Genomic DNA, 19,258 nt, shown 5'->3' on the forward strand with positions numbered 1-19,258 from the left:
TACCACCCTTATGGTGCGTGTTACAAGCACACCACCAGCTTGACGGCCCTTGCTGCTTCATCGACGGTACAATATCCGACGACGAAGCTGGGAAGCTTGTCACATCCAACACGGTACCCGATACCGACAGCAAGCTCCTCTCTCTAATATGTGCCGAAAATTGACACGACGGACACTCCTCCCATTCTCTGCAGCCACCATCTGTCGTTCCCACTCGCCTTGTGTGCGCCATCAATGTGACCGGGAAGTACACGGAGCCTTCTAGTGGATATCTTGGAGGGTGTCATCATTTGATATGCAAAACCCTGCAGTACCACACATGATATAATCAAAACTTGTTCTGATAGACGTACCGGGACGACTTTCACGGTATTACAGGTAGAGGTTACTTCGTATTTCGCAGGGAAGTAGCCTGGTTTGATGAAATCGGAAAGCTCAATTCTCCGACCTGGACCGGGTTGGCTGGCAAATTTCCCCATGTCGCGCCCGATGGTGGCCGAAGATTGATGGATGCCCACGAGTCTACCAATGCTACGTACACTTGGATGGGTCCAGGGAACAAGCGTGTTACGCTCCCGCAAGGCTACCAGCAAATGTGGTAGAACGAGTACTATTTCGTCGATAGATCGGTGACATCGCACGAGAATGAAGGTGCGGCAGACTACAATATTGGCTTGAGTAAGCGAGTAGAGAACTACTCGCAAAGCTGCTTGCGGGTTCAACTAGAACATGCCGAACTAAGCCTTTCTGGATATCAGCACACTACAAGACATTGCCGATACTGTCAGTCAAGTGGCCGACGGAGGGACCAGCATCAAGAAAGACGGGCTCGTTCGTGATACCGGCGATGAAACTGGCATTGTTCTGCAGTCCGTGACTTGCTCAGATGTTTGGAACTTTGCGCTTGTTTTTATGGAATCGTTAGCCGTGTAACTATAAACAGTAATGTTGGTGATGTAATGGAGATGGTTATTTTGTCCTTTGACAGATTTTGTCTACAGTATCGATGTTGGTATTCCGGTGTTTGAAGACATCGGGCAGTGAGGTTTCTAGATTAGGTTGACCTAGGTTAGGTACTTTGTACTTACTCAGGCGCGGATCCGTACTAGTACCTAGACTAGCTCGTGGTAGCGCGATGGCATCATCACGTGATGCTGCCCGAGCGCAGTGCTGGCCCCACTTTCGCGACCAGCCTCCCTCTCTGCCTCTCGATTCCCTCTTGTTGACGATTTAACGATGCCGACTACATATTATTATCGCAACATCGCAGCGTCGCAACATCTCGATTGCCATCCGCAACATACTTGGCTGCGTCATTCTCGCTCATCAAAGGTACTTGCCTGCTCCTACACGCCCGCTCATCTGCTGTCCCCCGGAGGTCTTAGTCAACGGCGCCCTTGATCAATCTACTGGCTTCTACTCATCGTCCACGGCCGGTGAAAGACCCAGGATCTTGGGAAGGTGCTCACTCCTTTGCAGGGGCCGAGTTGCCTGCTTGTCAAACTATTCCGCCTTGTGGCTGGCGATGTGGCCGGAGCGTGTGAGGGTCTGTCCGTCTCTTCAAGTCCTGCTGTCGACTGAGTCGTCCGTCCCCGTTCGGAGCTTACAACTCGAGAGTCAAGGCTGCTCTGCCGCCAGAAGCCTGGGTGGGAGGGTATCCTGCTTGACCAGGGGCTTCTGAAATCCGTGTCCCGTGCCCCCCGTTGAATACTAATCTTTTCGCAGTGACCATCGATCCATGGTCTCGTCGTCGCAGGCCACGACGGCCTCTGCTGATGCAAGCGACGACGATGCCAGCCTCGGAGTCGAGCACAAGGCGCACCCTGACAACGAATCCGTCAGTGCAAAAAAACTAGTCCAACATGAAAAGCACACCAAAATCGAGGCTTTGGTGACTTGGCTTGACGATGGCCAGTCGCGGAGACAACCTGGCCTGACGTTCGATCTGCAATTTCATGCGTCGTACAACACGGCCTTCTTCAAACTACGATCCTCAGTCCTTGCCAAGACCGGGTCCGCACCCGAGAAAATACCAATATTTCTATTCCTTGCACCAGAAATCATTCAAACCTTGTCTCTCTGCGACGACCATGTTCGAGAGCTAGGTCCCGACACCGTGTGCATCCGCTTCGGGCTGCGGAGCGCACCTTGTCTTGTGGTGCCCGGGGCTATGCAGACGTCCGAGATGGTCTGGAAGAACAAGGAATCGAGCGACACCTGGGATTCATTCTGCTCCTTGGCGCGCGCCACGAATCTGGAAGTCTTCTGCCGCTTATCGCGTCGCGTTATGTCCGAGGCTCGACTGCAGTCGCTCTGCGCGACGCTGTCAAAAAACCAAGTAGTTTCCACACCCGGCTATGCTGACCTCCTTGGTCTCTACGGCGGCAAAGGCGGAAAGGTGGTATGCTTCGCCGCTGATGCCAAGTCGAACAAGGTCCAATTCGACGAATCACCGCCTGCGTACCAGGACCTCGGGCCTGGTCCGCCCATGCCTCCGGTGCTCGAGGAAAAGACGTCTAAGCGTCGCAGAGGCAACTCGGGTTCTGAAGCTCAGCGGCCTATTCATAAGCCCAGAGACGATCTGGAGGCCACCGTAGCGTGGTTGGTAACCGAGCTCAGGGGCTCCAAGGACAGAGAGGCACTACTAGCCTCCGAATTGAAAGAACTCCATGCAAAGGTTGCGATGCTGATATCCCAGCAGGAAGATCACAAAGCAAAGTGCAAGATTCTGGAACATGACTTGCACGAACGCATAGGCGAAGTCGAGGCCGGACAAAGTGAATTGGATGAGGAACTTGAAATGAGAGTAGATAGCAGGATAGATGAGATACTCGATCAGAAGTCGGATAGCATCAAAGAAGAGCTACTCGACTTCATAGACGAGATCGTACCCAATAAAATACAAGGTGTGCTCGAAGAAGCCACCTTTTCTGCCCGCTTCTAAACATGGGACTCGCCGGGCAAGTGTGTATTTCTTAAAGGCTGCAACATATCATGACAGCTCTAGGCTGTAACACTGGCTCGGAGCTTCTTGGTCTTCACCACTAGCCATCGTGTGCGCAGCATGGTCCATTCGCGACAAAGTACAAGCATGCCTTGGTGCGCCCTTTCCTGTCTGTGGCGTTTCATTCCATGGTTTATATAAGCCACCTTTCATCTTCTCGCCGTATTGCTTCAAGTCCAAGTTCAACTCATCAGTGTGATAATCGTGATCATCATACGGAACGTGAAGCGGCTTAAGTTAACCCGGTATATGTGGTAGCGTCAGCTTCCGATTGAAACGGAAGCTATAAAGATATGCTTTCAACCCACGGATCGGTCTGGTGCCAACGTCGTGAACGCGGGAAAGGGCCAATGGCTCTAATATGCCAAAATGATGACATTTCTAGTTAGTATCCTCGGCTCTAGAGCAAGCATAGCTAGGGCAAATAGTCATTCGTACAAAGGAGGGGAAACCAAGAATAAGCTTAAAGAATCTAGTATTTCAGAGATCTATGTAATGGTAAAGACGTATAAGAGGAAAACGCAGGGTATCATGATGTTGCTTCACCCATCTTCGCCGTAAACCAAGCGACCAGGTGGTTCACCGTTGGATGATTCCATGTCAACGTCGGTGGCACCTTTACTTTCAACACTGTCTGTAGTTTCTGCCGCAGTGCGACAGTCATTACACTGTCGACACCGAGATCCGACACGGGCATGCGCGGGTCGATGTCCTCAATATCAGTAATCATGAGCACAGCGGCAATACACTCGCGAATTCTGGTCGTCAACCACTCCTGCAACTTCTCGGGCGTGTCGGGTACAGCGTCTTTCCTAGTGCCGCTGGCTATCTCCTCTGCGGAGCCACCGCTGGCGGTGCCGTCGCTTCTGGATCGTGGTTTTCGCACCACTACGTCTTCGAGCAAGGGTACCGCAACGGGCTCGCCTTCTTCCATCGCGAGGCAGCGTGTGACGACGGCGTTGTCGATGTCATACCGGCTCAAGTGCTTCCAGGCGCGGAAAGCGTCGGCGTCCGAGACATCCGTGATCCCTTTGCTCTGCAGCTCGACGGCGAGAAACTCGGATGTGCCCATGCCTGAACCGCGCCAAGCGGTCCACTGGAACGCTACAGAGTTGTCCCCCTGGTCCCGACGGTATGTCGCAAGCGCATCTAGGAAAGCGTTTCCAGACCCGTACGAAGCTTGCCCGGCCGTGCCGACAAGCTGGCCGATGCTGGAATAGAGAACGAAGAAGTCCAGAGTGCGCGGTGGGAAGGCCTCGTGCAATGCGAGGGCTCCTCTGACCTTCGGCGCAAGCACTCGTTCGAAAGATTCCCGGGAGGTCTCTAGCACCAAGCTATCCTCCAAAACTCCAGCCGCATGAACGACTCCAAGAACAGGGGGTAAGCTCATGTTGTCGAGGATTTCCTGTAGCTTTTGCGCGGCACCTTCGGCAGCGATGTCCAGCGCGACGGGATGGATGGAGGCACCCGCCTTTTCGAACTCCTGGACCAGCTGCACAGTTGCCGATAGCTTTTCGTCATTCACAACCAACTCAGGCCATTTTCGGCGAGGGGGCAGCCCTTGACGGGATAAAAGCACGATACGACGAGCGCCATTCTCAACCAAGAAGTTGCACGTCCGCAGGCCCAGAGCTCCAAGACCACCAGTGATGATGTAAGTGCCTTCAGGTTTGGGGAGCAGCGACTTCGACGACTCCGGCTCATGGCGCTGACTCTTCAGCAGGGGCCTCAGAATCGCGCGCCTAGGCATGCCATCGATGAACCGCAACACATCCTGATCCTGGACGTACTTCAAGGCCAGCGACGGCACGGTGTCCCGCTTGTCATTGTCGATGAGGCCCCCCCAGATGTCCGGATGCTCTGCCGCGATGATACGCGCAAGTCCATACAAGGCGCCGTGCGCGAGTCCGGTCGTTGTCTTGCCGGCAAAAACAGAGTCCGTAACGACAAATACCTTGCTAGTGCTCTCAGATCGGTCGAGAAGCAACTTGACGATGCTAGTAGTCTCCCAGATGAATTCCGTGGACTTAGTGCTCACTTCATTTATAGAATCCACTTGCCCGGGGATGTAGATAACTGCGCTGTCCTTCTGAGCCAGAGCAGCGACAACTTCAGGTCTGCCCATTTCCTCTGCGCTGAGGCATAATAACACCTGGCTATTCTCCGCCTGCAACTTCTCGAGATATCGGCTTGCAGTTGAATGATCGGTGGACACCACCACGACTTGAGCAAATCGTCGGGGCTTTTCCGAGAATTTGGGCGGTATCCAGTCCATGCGATGCACGAGACTGTCAACGCTACCACTAGCACCCACAGCGTCTTCGACTCCAGAGAATCTCATGGAAGTGAACTTGGCTAGCAGTAAGCCTTGCTCGTCCAGAACACTCACGTGAGAGGCTGGGCTTTGCGCATCAGTGGCTTCTTGAATGAAGAGATAGCCAATCTTGGGTGGGGGCTTTGATGAGTGGAGTGAGACACGATCGATCTGCGAGACAATCCTCAGCTTTGGCTCGGTGAAAAAGATGGACGATCCAACAGACGTCGCCGCATCGAGCAATGGTGCCCACGATTTTGGGTCCCAGCTCAGCTCCTGGGCCTCAGGGTCCATGTCGACTTTGGCGATCATTTCTTTCGCGTTGCCGTAGTGCTCTATGACTTGCCACGGGAAGGCAATGCCCTCCACGCCAATCTGGGTGAGATAGTCTACCGCGAAAGTGTTAGGCAGAAGGGTTCCAATGCGCTTCTTGATGGCCTCGACGTCGACACTCTGGGACAAGCTGGAATCGGCATCAGCCTTGCTCCAATGGCACGAGCTATGCGCGACCCAGTACTGCTCCGCATCCTCCGACTCCGCGATTGTGCTCGAGGCAACTTTGATTTGATGACCCTCGACGATAATCTGCACATTGCGGGTTTCCTCACTAACTAGTATCGGTCAGTCCATGGTTCAATTCGCCGGGAACAGAGTGAAAGATCGATACTTACTCGAGACCGGAACGTTGAGTTTTATATCCGAAAGCACCGTGGCACCAGTAGCAGAGTGGAAAGTGTTGATGTACACCGCAGCGGGGATGATCTCTGTGCCGTCCAGTGGATGGGTCCCGGGAAATGGTTTCACCTTGTCATCAAGCTTGGTTGTATACATCACGGTATCTGTGCCGCCCACGGTGATCCGCTGGCCAAGCAGAGTGTGCTTGTCTACATCATGAGTAATCTCTTGATTCAGCGGACCAGTTTCAACCTGCTTCCAATACGGCTTGTGGAGCCACGGGGTCCCCGGAACGGTTTGACACCACTGGCTCTCTTCTTTCAATTGTGCTGCGAAGTTGATTTCTGCACCACTCACGTAAAGCTGTGCGAGGGCGTTCCAGACACACCCAAGAGCTGATCTACCGCGCTTCATTGTCGGCACAGTGACGAAGTCTTCCTCATCGAGATTACCGGAGAGCAGTGTCTCATTGACAGAATGAAGCACGATGGGATGTGAAGAGACTTCAACGAATACTCGGTACCCATCGGCGGCGGCTGCATTGACTGCCGACTTTAGCAAGACTGGCCTAATCATATTGTTGACCCAATATTCTATATCCCGAAGAGCTGGTGTTCGTGGGTCCGTGTTAGACGTCGAGTACACCGGGATATTGGGGATTTGAGGCTTTAAGGACCCAGCTAATGCCTCCTTGAGGGGGGCTGCAAGCTGTTCGAGAATAGGGCTGTGGAATGCGATGTCGGTCTCGACTCGAAACGTTTTGATGCCCCGAGCTTTCTGTGTCTCTACATATTCCCGCACAGCCGTCTCTTCTCCACTGATGACGCAGGTCGAGGGAGAGGAATCGATTGCCGCACACAGATTTGCGTTGTTCGTAAGCTCTGCTGCAACTTCATCGTAGGGGCGGTTCACAAGTGCCATACCCCCAGTAGTCAATGCTCGAATAGTTCCGTACAGCTTTGCTCGGCGGATCACGATCAATGCTCCTTCTTCCGGTGTAAGGCAACCACCAACGACGGAAGCCGCTATCTCGCCCACAGAATGGCCAATCACGGCTTGAGGCTCGAGCCCCTTGGACCTGAGCACTTGGCTTAGACCGATTTGCATGGCGTAAGTCAGAGACTGGACGCGCTCCGATGATTCGAAATCGCCGTTTTCGAGAGCTTTGACAAGCGAAAAGCCAGCTTCTTTCAAGTATAACGACTCAAGTGTAGCGATAGCTTTGCGGAAAGCGGCATCATGTAGCAGTTCTTTGCCCATGTCCGTCCACTGAGCACCATGACCAGAGAACACCCAAGCGGCGTGCCTAGCAGGACCATTGCCTGCTTGGAGTACTCTTCCTCGAGCGCTGTTATCAGAGATCTCCTCAGAACCCGCCGCAAACCTTTCGAGTGCTTCCACGGCCTCTTCGTGGCTACTTACCGCGAAGGCGGCCCGATAGTCATGATGGGCTCGGCGTAGTGCTAGAGTACGCGCAACTGCTGCTAAGCTCGTGCTGCGAGCCTTGGGGGTATCGAGCCATTGCGAAAGCTTAAGAGCTTGCCCGGAAAGCCTTTTCTCCTGCGCCGCCGAGATGGTCAGGATGACAGGATGTGGCTCCTCTAGTCGAACTGAATCCAGGCGACTGGCGGCATTGTAGATAAACTCCTCGATGACGGCGTGCGAAACAGTTCCGCCGTATCCGTATGAGCAAATTGCGGCTCGCCTTGGTCCTGATTTATTGGACCAGTCCGTCGGTGCTTGAACGACATTGAGCCCCGAGTTCTTCCAATCGATGCGTGAATTTAATTTGGTCAAGTAGGCCTGTGGGGGTACCTTGCCATGCTTCATCGCCAGGATTGCTTTCACCATGCCGATTGCACCGGCTGCAGCTTCCAGGTGGCCGACATTCGGCTTTATGGACCCAACCATGACAGGCTCATCGAGTGGCCTCCCTGACCCTGCACCGTATACGGCAGAAATGGCGGATATCTCCGTAGGATCTCCCAGTGGCGTGGATGTTGCATGTGCCTCAACATAAGTCACTGTGTGTGCATCGATACCAGCTCGATCGAGGGCTTGTCGTGCCACAAGCTCTTGTGCTTTTGCGTTTGGTGCCATAATGCCATTTGTTTTCCCGTCTTGAGCGACTGCAGTCCCTTTGCATATGGCGAGGATGTTGTCCCCATCAGCGATGGCAGCGGAAAGACGCTTCAAGATGACAACGGCACCACCTTCACCTCGAGCATAACCGTTGGCTGCATCATCGAATGAGCGGCATATGCCGTCAGGACTTAATGCTCCAGCCTTGCCCAACATGCGTGTCAGTCCTGGGGCTACTAGTACATGCACGCCGCCGACAATGGCAACACCAGACTCTCCGTTCAAGATGGCCTGGCGACCCAGGTGGATGGCCACGAGCGACGAGGCACATGCTGCGTCGACTGCTACGCTAGGACCCATGAGATCGAGGTGGTAGGAAATCCGGTTCGGCACTCCATGAAAAGCGGTGCCAATACCCATCCAGGCCTCGATATTAGGCAGGTCTTCTATCAACAAGCGAGAGTAGTCATCTGTATCAATGCCCATGAATACGGCTGTGTCTGACCCGCTAAGGCGCTTGGGGTCAACTCCGGCATTCTCGAGAGCCTCCCAACTCAGCTCCAGCGCCAGGCGCTGATGCGGATCCATCTGCTCTGCCTCTTTGGGAGAAATACCAAAGAACGCAGCATCGAAGTTCTCGAGGTCCTCGATGAAGTAACCTCTGTCAATTGTTTTCTCCAGTTCACGGGCATTGCGAACATCACGGCGTACTATGTCATGGGATTAGCGTTCAACTTTGGAGGAGAGGTGTCCGCGAAGAGGTCTGGTGCGATACACCTGAGCTCGAGCGATGACTTACACCATGGCTCCCACCTCCAGCGTGGGACCTCACCCGAGGCACTCTTCTGGTCCATCAAAAACTCCCATAGTTTCTCGGGCGTGTTGTTGCCTCCAGCCGTGCGGCAGGACATGCCAATAATAGCTACATCGTCTCGGCTTAATGAACCTACGCTGTCAATGCCAGAAAATGCATGTTCAGTGGTATCAGAGGCTGAATCAAGCCTTTCGCTTGAGTTGCTCGACATGACACGGTTTGGAGTCCATCTACCGGACAGAGCGTGGTTGGCCAGAGCAGAAACGAGACGATCAAGAGATATCGAAACAAGATAAACGCAGCGTATACGGGACCGTGGTTCATGGATTGGGTCCCGACGCAAGTATATTTGCACCTGATATACTAAGAGTTTACTCTACCTATGGCATTAGTTCGAGACCCCTCCGAAGCTAAGCCCATGTGCCAAGCATGCATACTTACTCCTCTTATCTTCGACTCGCGATTTCCTAAATGGGTCTCTTCTTATAAACGAAATATCCACGTGTTTCTTTCTCACGTCACAGTCACAGACATCCACGCGGCCAATGAAACCCAGGTAATATTATTAATGATTATTGATAAGTTTCAGTGTTAAACCTACTATATGTGAAAAAGATTTGACAGGGATGATCGTTCAAACCTCATTTTGTGAATGGGTCATCCTAAATCGCCGTGACGGATGTCATCGTACAACGCATGCAATACTTTAGAGGACCCAACGGGCGTCTGCGGAGCTTGTAGCGGATTCTCACGAAGCTAACCATTCCATAATGGGCGTTGACCTATAGGAACGATAACCGTATAGTCATTTGCGAATGGCCTATGCCTTTATTGTATCGTCCACCCGTCTGGGAGGCAATGGGTTAAATAACATCATGCATACAACCGCCGTAAGCGAGTTAGCAAAGATGACCAAGGGTCAAAATCACGAGAGACCGAAAAAAGCTCCACGAAACTACCATGGTAGACACGATCGGTCATTCATAAACCGACTCTATCCGGCCAAGTCGAGAGTCGTCCTCTTCATCAGCCTTAGGGTTTACCTGGCTGGCTTTCTACGGAACTACCAACGGGAACTCCTCTAGTGGTAGCACGCCAATCTGCTATCATGCGGCCCGAACCGATTACCATACCACCGGCTCATAGTGTACGATTTTGACACAGACCCGTTCTCTGTCATCTGTCAATTGCGTTATGTTTGAAACTAAACGCATTAGAGAGGACCTCCAGATGATTCCATTTCTTTTATCAGTGCAGGGTATCCATGCAACCACGGGCATGAGGTTTTTTTTAACGCGAGCAAGGCACGTGTCTAGAAGCCTTGGTCCGTTCGTCCCAATGGTCCCCCCACCCAGAGCCTCGGTGTTCCATACATCCATCCTGAGATCATCAATACAAAGTCGTCGAGCTTATCAAAACCCGGTACATTGGGCAACCATCGCCGGGTTTTAGCATGCGCCCCAGTGGCTCCATGGGTGTGGTAGCTCATGAGCCCTTGCCGCGCTAGTGCCTGAATCGCATGGCAAGCGCGTCGTAGCGAATGCACTATGCAAACTCTATTGCCGGCTACACAATCACAGGCCACTCTCCCAATAGGTAACGTCGTCTGAACGTGTTTTGCGGTTTTGGGTCTTCAAAGGACCCGGGGCACGGGCAGGCGAGTGACAAAAGAATTAGCAACATTGGAAGGTTAGGGGGAAAAATGGTTACTGGCCGCTGCGCCCAGCCTTGTGCCACATATCCGAAGGTAGACAGACTTATTATACTGACATTAAACTAACAGTTAGTCTAGGTTAAATTAGGCCCGCTAAATGCGTCACCCACTTACAGTAGTCACCTAAAGTAGTCCATGACGATTTTGGGAATCCAACGAAGGGCCTGCACGCGTGTGGGACATTTCACATTGGGACCCATGGAAGCACAATCAGGCGACTAACTTGCGGTGAAGGTTCAAATCCTTCGCAAATGTCGCTATATATGTGGATTCTACATGATATCGCTTGCCAGCCACAAGGGCCAACATGTAGCAGCGAGATGGGGCGGCGGGGCGATACGTGCTCGTTAGTGGAAACTATAATGACGTTAGTTTCCTTAGTCAAATGACAAATGGGGGGACGCGAGTGAGAGATCACATTTGCGCAAAATGCTCTCGGCAGTTGGCATTTTACATCCGCCGAGCTGTCCATGGAGATTCTTTTGGCAGTCTGCGGCAACGTTGACGAGATCGCATGCCGCCCGACGAGGAAAACATCGAAGAGCGCTGCGGTCGAACTTTCTATAGGCCTACGCCCGAAACCTGGGTCATGTAACAAGACGAATGAGGGGGTTTGATCGTTGGACTAAACAAGGGCTAGTAACATGGGCAGATTCTATGTAAATCAGCTGCAAACAAAAGACTCCGTCGTCATGCATCTTCCACCACCTCTGTCGTTACCGTGACCGAAACTTGCGCATTCATGGATAAATCCCGGAATTCGCTCCATGACGTCTTGTCAGTCGAGTTAACCCAGCCGACCTCGATCTCGCCGCAGCACACCACAAATATCTTCGGCTTCCCGTGACTGTCCATGATCTCTACCGCTGTCGGGCTCACAAGGTTTTCCAAAATGGTGCTCCGTTCGGACTTCCCGCTGCCTGAGTCGATGTCTAGCTTCCACAGCAACCCGTCCATGTAGCTTGCGGTATACGCATTCTTTGTGTCTTGGCTAACGGCCAATCCATCACAATGAGGTATGTCGTCTGAAATGACCTCGATCGGCCCTGCCATCTCAATGCCGCCTTCTGTGTGACGGAGAGGGAACCGATTCAAGGTGCCGGCTCCGTTGTTCGTGAACCAGATAAAATCGTCAATTAGTCGCAACCGATTGATTCCATAGGGGCTCTCGTCGACAGGACGTAGCGCATCCTCTTCTACCAGTACCGATGTCTCGCCGCTCAAAATGTCAAACCGAAGAATAGCCCCTCGAAACGAGTCCGCGATCAACAACACGCGCTCCGACGCCGCAATCACCCCGATTGCCGCTGCAGCATCCAGTTCGGCTATTCTCCGGACCTTCGGATCCTGACCATCCTCCAGTGTTACGTGCCATGCGACGTGGTTCGAGAAATGAACAGTGGCCAGGTCCAGCATGCCGGTAATTACGACGTACTCATCGCTCTTCCCCTTTATTGGGCACAGGTTAATTGCCGAGTTGGCGTCGTCGAATGTGTGCAGCAACTGTGGCTCTGCGTCCTGGTCCTCCGCATCCAGTGTGTACAGCTCCGGCTGGTCTAGTCGTGTGATGAGAAGCTGACCGTTCGGCCGCTGAGCGAAACCCTCGAACCACGCGTCTGAGGGTAGCTGTGTGAGCAGGACCACGTCTTCTGTCATGGTGTATTAATACCAGCTCCCATGCCAAGTAGCAAGGCGCTGTCAGTTGAATTGTTCCGTGCGCGGCGAGAAATTATGCTTTTTCAAAAGAAAAGCAGCGAGAGGATCACTCCTTCAAAAGTACCGTGTACCTTACATATGTGAAATAAAAAGAAAAGTACATAGCGTGGCATCGAGATAATCAAGGTTAGTCTGGCGGGAAAGCCGCGGGCCGGCCAACGCACAGGCTCTGGGACCCCACAACCGGCACCTGAACTGTGGTAATCCGTACTCCGTCCCAGGCCTTGGAAAGGGCAGTGCGTCGAAGGGCTTTTCACAGGGGAGGCACAAATCGCTGAGCAGGCCGTCGACGTGCACCGTAGTAAGAGAAGAATAAAAACACCCCTGCCATTAGCTGAATATCTGCCCCGTAATCATTTCTTGCCCTGCTTGTAAAACACCCTGCTCTCTAGTCGTCGCTAGTTAACCTTACTTGGGTTTATCTAGTAATCGATAGAAGTGCTCGGGTCAAGTCAGTGTGTAGCTTGATTCGGGCTTCTTGCTGTATATGTCGTGTCCGTGCTCCGTAGATCCGTATTGATGGGCTAATAACTGGACTGCGCTCAATCCAGGGGACATGATAGAACGCACAGATGTCGGAATACTGCACGCTATGCGATCCGATCTGCTTCTCCTTGTCCTCACTAAACATGTTATCCCGCCGCCTGCGCCTCTTGCCGTAAGTTTTGGTGTTTTACTTTGCAACATCTATGTCTTGGTTTAGTCTTTCTTCGCGCGTCTCACATGTGCTGAAACGATCAAACTGCCGGGACTTCGAAAATAACATTGCTAGATTTGTAGACAATGCAGCTCTCCGTTTCTCGCTGATCTAGCATGGCTTGAATAACACTTGTCTCGAATACCTCCCATTCATACAACTCGAGGATATGCGGTCCACCAACACCTCCAAGGGAGAATATGATGAATTCTAACGCATCTTTCCACTGACAGAGGTATGAATATCAATCGTAACAGACCGCGAAAGCGCTACGGGGTGTCTTGGGATACCACAACCGAACAATCTTGGCTCCCGCTGTCCCCGGGCGGGCCGTTCATGAAAACCGAATGCTTAAAGACTGTGATTTTCTTTCAGGCCTAGCACCCGCCATCGCTGCTATTGAGGGGTATAGAAGGGACGAGTGATAAAGCAGTGCCACTGTGGTAGGATAAGTCAAGTGAAACTGGGTAGACACTAAGGCTCCGGCCTGATCCCGTCTTGTATTGGTACAGGGTACAGGGTTACTGAACTAGGCCGAGGGGTACCTTACAATACACAACTCGCGTTTGCTGTTATTGTCATGCCAGTGTAGACGTCCAGCACGCTCATCGCAGCCATCCGCTAGTCCAAGGAGGAATACGTATCTTGGCCGTTTGAGACATATCAATCTACTAAATTCTAGTCCACCAGGTAACGACTCACTTAAGTTACTGATCTGCGTTGGCCTACGCCAGACCTGGTCGGAGACTGTCGGATTCACGAAGCACTGCTGGCCAAACCATGGCCAGAATGGTAGGCTAGAGGTGCTGCCGGCCGCCCATCTATCCTTCTTATGACCGTGGACTATCAAAGCATAATCCATGAAAATACATGGCAAGCCGCATATGAACCTGCCGAACCATCTTCTCCGTCCGATCGTCCCTTTCCCCTTTCTTTTCCTTTCCTTCATTCTTTTTTTTGCTTCTCTCTCCTCTCTCCGCCCTTCCACCACACAAAGAAGCTGGTCATTCATACTATAAGTCAGAATGCTAACTCTTTTCACCATGCTAACACTACTATCTTATTGTCTCCAATATCCGCTACAATATACAACTTATTACGAGACAGAGAATCCACGTCGACAAGCATCATAGCATGCGAAACGCCGCCTCAAACTTTGGCGAACTATATTGTTTCTGCGAAGCCAGGATTGCGCTGCCCAAGAAATATCTACATCATTTCCAGAGGACGGGGCCTGGCGCTCTCACGATTTTCCATGGTGAAATGATTGTTATCAACGGTATAAACTCATACGGGACCGTTCACTGAGCATGCATACGAGACCAAGTCTGGCTACCGGGGCTTCCGCAACACCGCGGCCGGTGCTACCTCAGCCATGACGGCAGTAACGTTGAGGTTATAGACAAAACTTTGGAGGGGGGGGGGGCGTAGCTCAGGGTTTGTTTATAACCTATGAACGGTAGGTAATAGTTGATTTGCGATGATGCACAGTATTTGACCATTGCAAGAAATTATGTTCATATTCGATATCAACATGGACACTGATGTGGTTCATATTATGACGATCGATTGGCTGTCATACGTATTTGGAGTAGCGTAATGTATTGCCCATAGGATGGCTACCATTTACGAGACACTGCGCCGAGAAATCATTGGGCTATAGTAATGGGCTTGCGCTCCCAAGTCTCGTTGGATCGGCATGTACAAACTATGACCAGTAAGGCTTGGCATTCTCTTAGCAGGGTCGGGAGCGCCCGAATGTGGGCATTCCGCGAATGCAGCCGGAGAGCTTTACTTGTCGCCCAGGTTTAGACGTTGTAAGCCGCAAGAGGCTGGCTGAACTTGACCCAGTGCGCGTAAGTCCGACACCATCTTAGTCAGCTTGAATTTGAAGTCATGGTTAATCCATCTCACCTCCGCCACCTTTGTGACTTTCTTTGGTCGACGACCAACTTCTCCGTGTCTAGTCTTCGGCATTCCCGACTGTCCAACAAAACAAGTGAGTGTGTTAGGTGACTTTGCCGCTACATCTTACGTCGGTTTAGTCGTCGAGCATAATCTGGTCATGGGCCTACTGGCACGGTTTGCGCAAGTTCAACTTTTTGCCATGTATTGAAGAATGAAATTGTCGAATAGCTTGCGATTAACGATGGTTATATAATCTGTGACTGAAAGTATCTACTTTTTGGTTGTATTTATGGTAACCTTCGAGAAGCCGTATCCATCTGCTTCTATCTACCATTATATGCAGCTTGAATTTATGTTTCTTTATTTTTAATCGGCTGGGGTCTCATTTTCACCGATGTCTTGATAGCTAGTTCTGACTAATTTCCACCGTATACTATTAGAAAGGCGCTTGAGGGCATCTCCGTAAAGAAGTAGCCTGCGTGTAAGATGGATGACATCCCTATGTGGTCCGCACCTCAGCCTGTTGTAATGCACGTCAGCGCTCTTAGTAACGTCCTAGACATACGCCACAAAGTCTTGCTGAGAGCTGAGGGTGGTCATATTCGGCTTCATAGGGTATCCAAAAGGCCACTATATATGTATATATAGAGCCTTGAGGAGCGCATATTTCATACGAAGTCTGATAATCAAATTCATTAACGCTCAAGGTCGCTGTTTCTTCAAATATTGAGATCTAGCAAACGATATGGATCCAGGCTTGAATGTCGATCACAATGTTGCGCGTTGGGAAGCGCCTAAACACCCAAAGTCGGCTATCAATGAGACACTACGTATGTACTACATCAAGGCCAATGCATCTACTGTCGAAGAACACCCGAAAATCTTCAACCCGGCGAATGGAACCTACGAGGTAGACCACTTCCTCGCGATCTCCTTCGTCTCGCAGCTAATCTACCAACACTACGATTATCTAAACGCGCCGTGGGGCGAGTTTGCGCTGCTGTCGCAGCACCTAAACCACCCGTGCAACCTCTACCGTCTTAACAAAGACTTCAACCAGAGCATTGGTCGTTTCACTGTCGATCAATTTGCCAACTCGGCACACCAGGACGCGGACATCCGCGAATACCTTGACAGCCAGGTCCGCCGGCCCAAGACGGCGAATGACGGCCACCGTTTGGTTCGAGCCGACGGAACCGTGACGGCGGGTACCGTTCGCGACAATGTTTCCATGCTACTTACGGGGATGCAGAATGCTACCGGCCCGTACGCGAAGTTGACCAAATTCGTGGGGGCACGTTTCGAGGCCTACCTAAGGCTCCAGGTCAACCCAGCGCCGCAAAACAAGCCAAGCGTTGCTGATACAAATAGCGTGGGCGGATTTGTAGAAAGGCAGTAAACTCTTGTAGGGCTCGTATGGAGCGTAAGGGGTTTCTTAGAAGGACTGGGCCCTAACATACTCGAAGCGGGAGGTTGGCGACCAATACAATGGAAAGGGACGCGTTAACTAGCAAAATATATGGTCGCAATCTTCCAGGCTCTCTTACTGAGGATGCTGTGGAAAGACGTTGTCAACCGATTTCATTGAGTATTGATCAATTTACGGTCCTTATGGTCTTTTGTCGTTGTATTATTTTTCTAATGCTTGTAAACTGTCCATTATCGGTGACATAAGTTGAATATGCTGCTTTACACCAGATATGCATACGTCTACTATGTATCTCTCTGTTCTAACCTCGTCGTGAAAAGGGTTAGAATAGGTACTATGAAAGGCACAATAACGCTTGGCGTAGGGTCTTTACAATGTTTCGCACATGTACTACTTTTGCTTGATTTTAGGTGCTATCAATCGTTCAGAGCTCGGCCGATGAAATGGGGTACACCCGGTCGCTAAGAAGAAGATTTTTGTACTTGATATTAAAAGCATGATATTTTTGTGCTAAAGCTGATTTAGGAGTGGCTTGAGAATCCAGATCGGGATTCGTCAAGCTGTTTAAGCATATACACAATATGAAATAAGGATGCTCCATTGGCCGAATATCCGACATTAGTCTCTGCTTGAAAGATTTCTCGATACTCCCGTCGAGTTCTTTTCGAGTTTCGAAGCTATATGATACCTAATTCATGTTTCAAAATCTCCAATTAAGCTTTAGTGCAAATTGAATCTTCACACTATAATGTTTTTCCTTTTTCGATGACGATGGAATACTAATAATACAAAATTAAATAAAACAAAGCTATATGGGCGGTTGGAACCGAAAAGTCTATTGTATGCTTTCCTTGATCTGATTGGATGGCTAATCGTGGGCCATATTAGTCGTGCAGACTGTGTGATGTACATTTTGTCACTGCTGACTGTTACTGCTGCGGCGTTAGCGAATGTAAGTTGAGGCAGAAATGGGGAGAGTGGGTGGGGGGAAAGTGCCCAAAATTGAGCTGCTACTCGAGTGCACTGGGGCCACTAATACAAGAACGAAGAAAAGCTCATACGGAACCAACTAAATCCGACTTATTTCGTCTGAGGGCAGCGACCAGTGAGCGTCATGTGATGTTTCTGATCGAGACATTCCAGGTTTGCTGGCAAATGTAGCCTAGAACTGAGCGGCCCGTCACGGCCCGCATGCATTTGTTTGTTAGAGATTAATAATACACGGTGATTTCAAATCGTATTTAGAACCCCCTCTACTTCATCAGTAATCGATGAGCACACAGGTTCATACTATAATACCAACACGCTATTGATGTTCCAACGTCAAATTATTTGTTCCTCTCTCTTTATCTCTTTCTCCTAGTATTATTCGTTTGCACACACAAATACAGAGAAATATAAACATACACATATAACACACATTTTTACAATGTCTGGTCCCATCGTGCTTATCTTAGGGGCTGGAAAAGGCGTCGGTTTGGCGTCCGCCTCCTATTTCGCAGCGCAAGGCTACCGCGTGGCAGTCGTGTCTCGAAGCATCTCGGCAGATGCATATCCATCTTACTTGACGATCAATGCCGATCTGGCTGACCCAAAGAGCATCGAGCCAATCTTTGAACGGGTTCGATCCAGTCTGGGCGAGCCAAATGTTGTTATTTACAACGGTAAGTCAGCACTTTCTACGTCCTCTTGTCACTTGAGAACGAGGAACGGGTTCTATCGATGTGTACATGTTTGCGTGCGTGCGTGTATGTATGTGTGTGTGTGTGTGTGTGTGTGTGTAACAGAATTAGTCGAGCAAAGCAAGGATACACTGCTGATTCCCTGTAGCTTCTGCTTGGACACCACCGGTCGACCACCTTCTCGACTTAAAGCTCGAGGCTCTGCAGGCGTCGCTGAATATCAACCACGTCAGTGCGGTTGTGGCAGCTCAACAGGCTGTACTCAGTTTCTCCCGCATTCCAGATGGAGGGAAGAAGGTCTTTTTGTTTACGGGTAACCTGTTCAACGAGCAGGTCATACCTCGGTTCTGGTCTATAGGCGCAGCGAAGGCGGCCACGGCTCATGTGATTATCGCTGCTGCTGCATCGTACAAGGAGAAAGGATACAGGCAAGTTTAAGCCATGTGGCCTCTCAAGTCTACAAATGCGTGATGCTAATTTCCTAATAGATTCCACTATGTCGATGAAAGGACTGATGAGGGCTATCCGGTATATTCTGATGTTGACGGAGAGGCACACGCCAATATCTTTTATAAGCTTGTCGAGAATCCAACGGACCAACCCATTGTTACGTTTAGCAAAGGCAAAGGCATCCATGACTTTGGTTTCGTGCTTTCGAAAGAGTCGGTGAAATAATTTCATTGCTGGGGACTCGTATATCGAGGGTATGCAGATTGCTAATCTGGAGAACGCTAGCCTACCGGTAGCAGCTTTAAGCGGCCTTGCACAGAACAGAACGGTGACTATTTAGCTGTGATACGTTGGTTAGATTACCCTATAATTCAAGTTGCTTAGAAAGTGTTTTGTATTTATTACTATCCCAATCACTAGTGTTATAAGCGGTCTTTAAAATCCTGCGATGCAGAGTTCGTGGAGCACTTGATTAAGAATGAGGTGTTGTCATTAGTTGACGAACAAGGTATTGTGCGACGCTGCCCTGTTGTAAGGCAGGGTTTAAAAGCAGGATATATGATAGGGACTTCGTCGTGAACATAAACATCTTAGCCTCGTCAATGTTTATAACATGCGTCTATCATTTGTATAATGATCAAGTATAATGAAGAGTGCACATGCATTTTGGATGGTTTAATCTGTGGTCTTGATTGTGGCATTGAAGGCAGACTGTTGACCCGATGGAATCAGTCCAAAGATCGACTCTGTCTCGGCTGGCATACGAACAGGCC

The 19,258-nt window shown here is 50.6% G+C and overlaps 5 protein-coding genes across 5 annotated transcripts; 3 read left to right on the plus strand and 2 right to left on the minus strand.

Annotated features, from left to right (window-relative positions):
- Positions 1–1,738: 1,738 nt before the first annotated feature.
- On the plus strand, positions 1,739–2,944 carry BKA67DRAFT_659904 (uncharacterized protein; the record flags this gene model as incomplete). Its single annotated transcript, XM_046107533.1, has 1 exon — positions 1,739–2,944. The coding sequence occupies one exon, from the start codon at positions 1,739–1,741 to the stop codon at positions 2,942–2,944; it is 1,206 nt and encodes a 401-aa protein (XP_045957546.1).
- Positions 2,945–3,505: 561 nt separating this feature from the next.
- Positions 3,506–9,004, minus strand: BKA67DRAFT_606676 (6-methylsalicylic acid synthase). The gene is made up of 3 exons (XM_046105365.1): positions 8,875–9,004; positions 5,990–8,785; positions 3,506–5,929 (listed from the first exon to the last, which is right to left on the minus strand). Exons 1-3 carry the CDS (start codon positions 8,984–8,986, stop codon positions 3,534–3,536), a joined length of 5,304 nt encoding a protein of 1,767 aa, XP_045957547.1. The 5' UTR covers positions 8,987–9,004; the 3' UTR covers positions 3,506–3,533.
- A 2,289-nt stretch (positions 9,005–11,293) lies between these two features.
- On the minus strand, positions 11,294–12,259 carry BKA67DRAFT_536959 (uncharacterized protein; the record flags this gene model as incomplete). The annotated part of the gene is made up of 1 exon (XM_046100239.1): positions 11,294–12,259. One exon carries the CDS (start codon positions 12,257–12,259, stop codon positions 11,294–11,296), a length of 966 nt encoding a protein of 321 aa, XP_045957548.1.
- Positions 12,260–15,669: 3,410 nt separating this feature from the next.
- Positions 15,670–16,529, plus strand: BKA67DRAFT_678480 (uncharacterized protein; the record flags this gene model as incomplete). Its single annotated transcript, XM_046108852.1, has 1 exon — positions 15,670–16,529. One exon carries the CDS (start codon positions 15,670–15,672, stop codon positions 16,321–16,323), a length of 654 nt encoding a protein of 217 aa, XP_045957549.1. The 3' UTR covers positions 16,324–16,529.
- Positions 16,530–17,616: 1,087 nt separating this feature from the next.
- Positions 17,617–18,875, plus strand: BKA67DRAFT_569073 (uncharacterized protein). The gene is made up of 3 exons (XM_046103073.1): positions 17,617–18,017; positions 18,184–18,463; positions 18,524–18,875. The coding sequence occupies exons 1-3, from the start codon at positions 17,783–17,785 to the stop codon at positions 18,708–18,710; spliced, it is 702 nt and encodes a 233-aa protein (XP_045957550.1). The 5' UTR covers positions 17,617–17,782; the 3' UTR covers positions 18,711–18,875.
- The last annotated feature ends 383 nt before the right edge of the window (positions 18,876–19,258 follow it).

This window comes from Truncatella angustata (genome assembly GCF_020726525.1).
Source record: "Truncatella angustata strain MPI-SDFR-AT-0073 chromosome Unknown BKA67scaffold_5, whole genome shotgun sequence".
Taxonomy (NCBI): Eukaryota; Fungi; Ascomycota; class Sordariomycetes; order Amphisphaeriales; family Sporocadaceae; genus Truncatella; species Truncatella angustata.

What these genes read in the sequence shown, in the direction of transcription:
- BKA67DRAFT_606676 (XM_046105365.1), bottom strand. Translation starts at nt 8,986, where the DNA reads ATGTCCTGCCGCACGGCTGGAGGCAACAACACGCCCGAGAAACTATGG. An exon ending in CTGGAGGTGGGAGCCATGGT is followed by an intron (nt 8,786 to 8,874) that starts GTAAGTCATCGC and finishes CCCATGACATAG; the next exon opens with TACGCCGTGATGTTCGCAAT. An exon ending in ACTCAACGTTCCGGTCTCGA is followed by an intron (nt 5,930 to 5,989) that starts GTAAGTATCGAT and finishes GACCGATACTAG; the next exon opens with TTAGTGAGGAAACCCGCAAT.
- BKA67DRAFT_569073 (XM_046103073.1), top strand. Translation starts at nt 17,783, where the DNA reads ATGTCTGGTCCCATCGTGCTTATCTTAGGGGCTGGAAAAGGCGTCGGT. An exon ending in AAATGTTGTTATTTACAACG is followed by an intron (nt 18,018 to 18,183) that starts GTAAGTCAGCAC and finishes GATTCCCTGTAG; the next exon opens with CTTCTGCTTGGACACCACCG. An exon ending in TACAAGGAGAAAGGATACAG is followed by an intron (nt 18,464 to 18,523) that starts GCAAGTTTAAGC and finishes ATTTCCTAATAG; the next exon opens with ATTCCACTATGTCGATGAAA.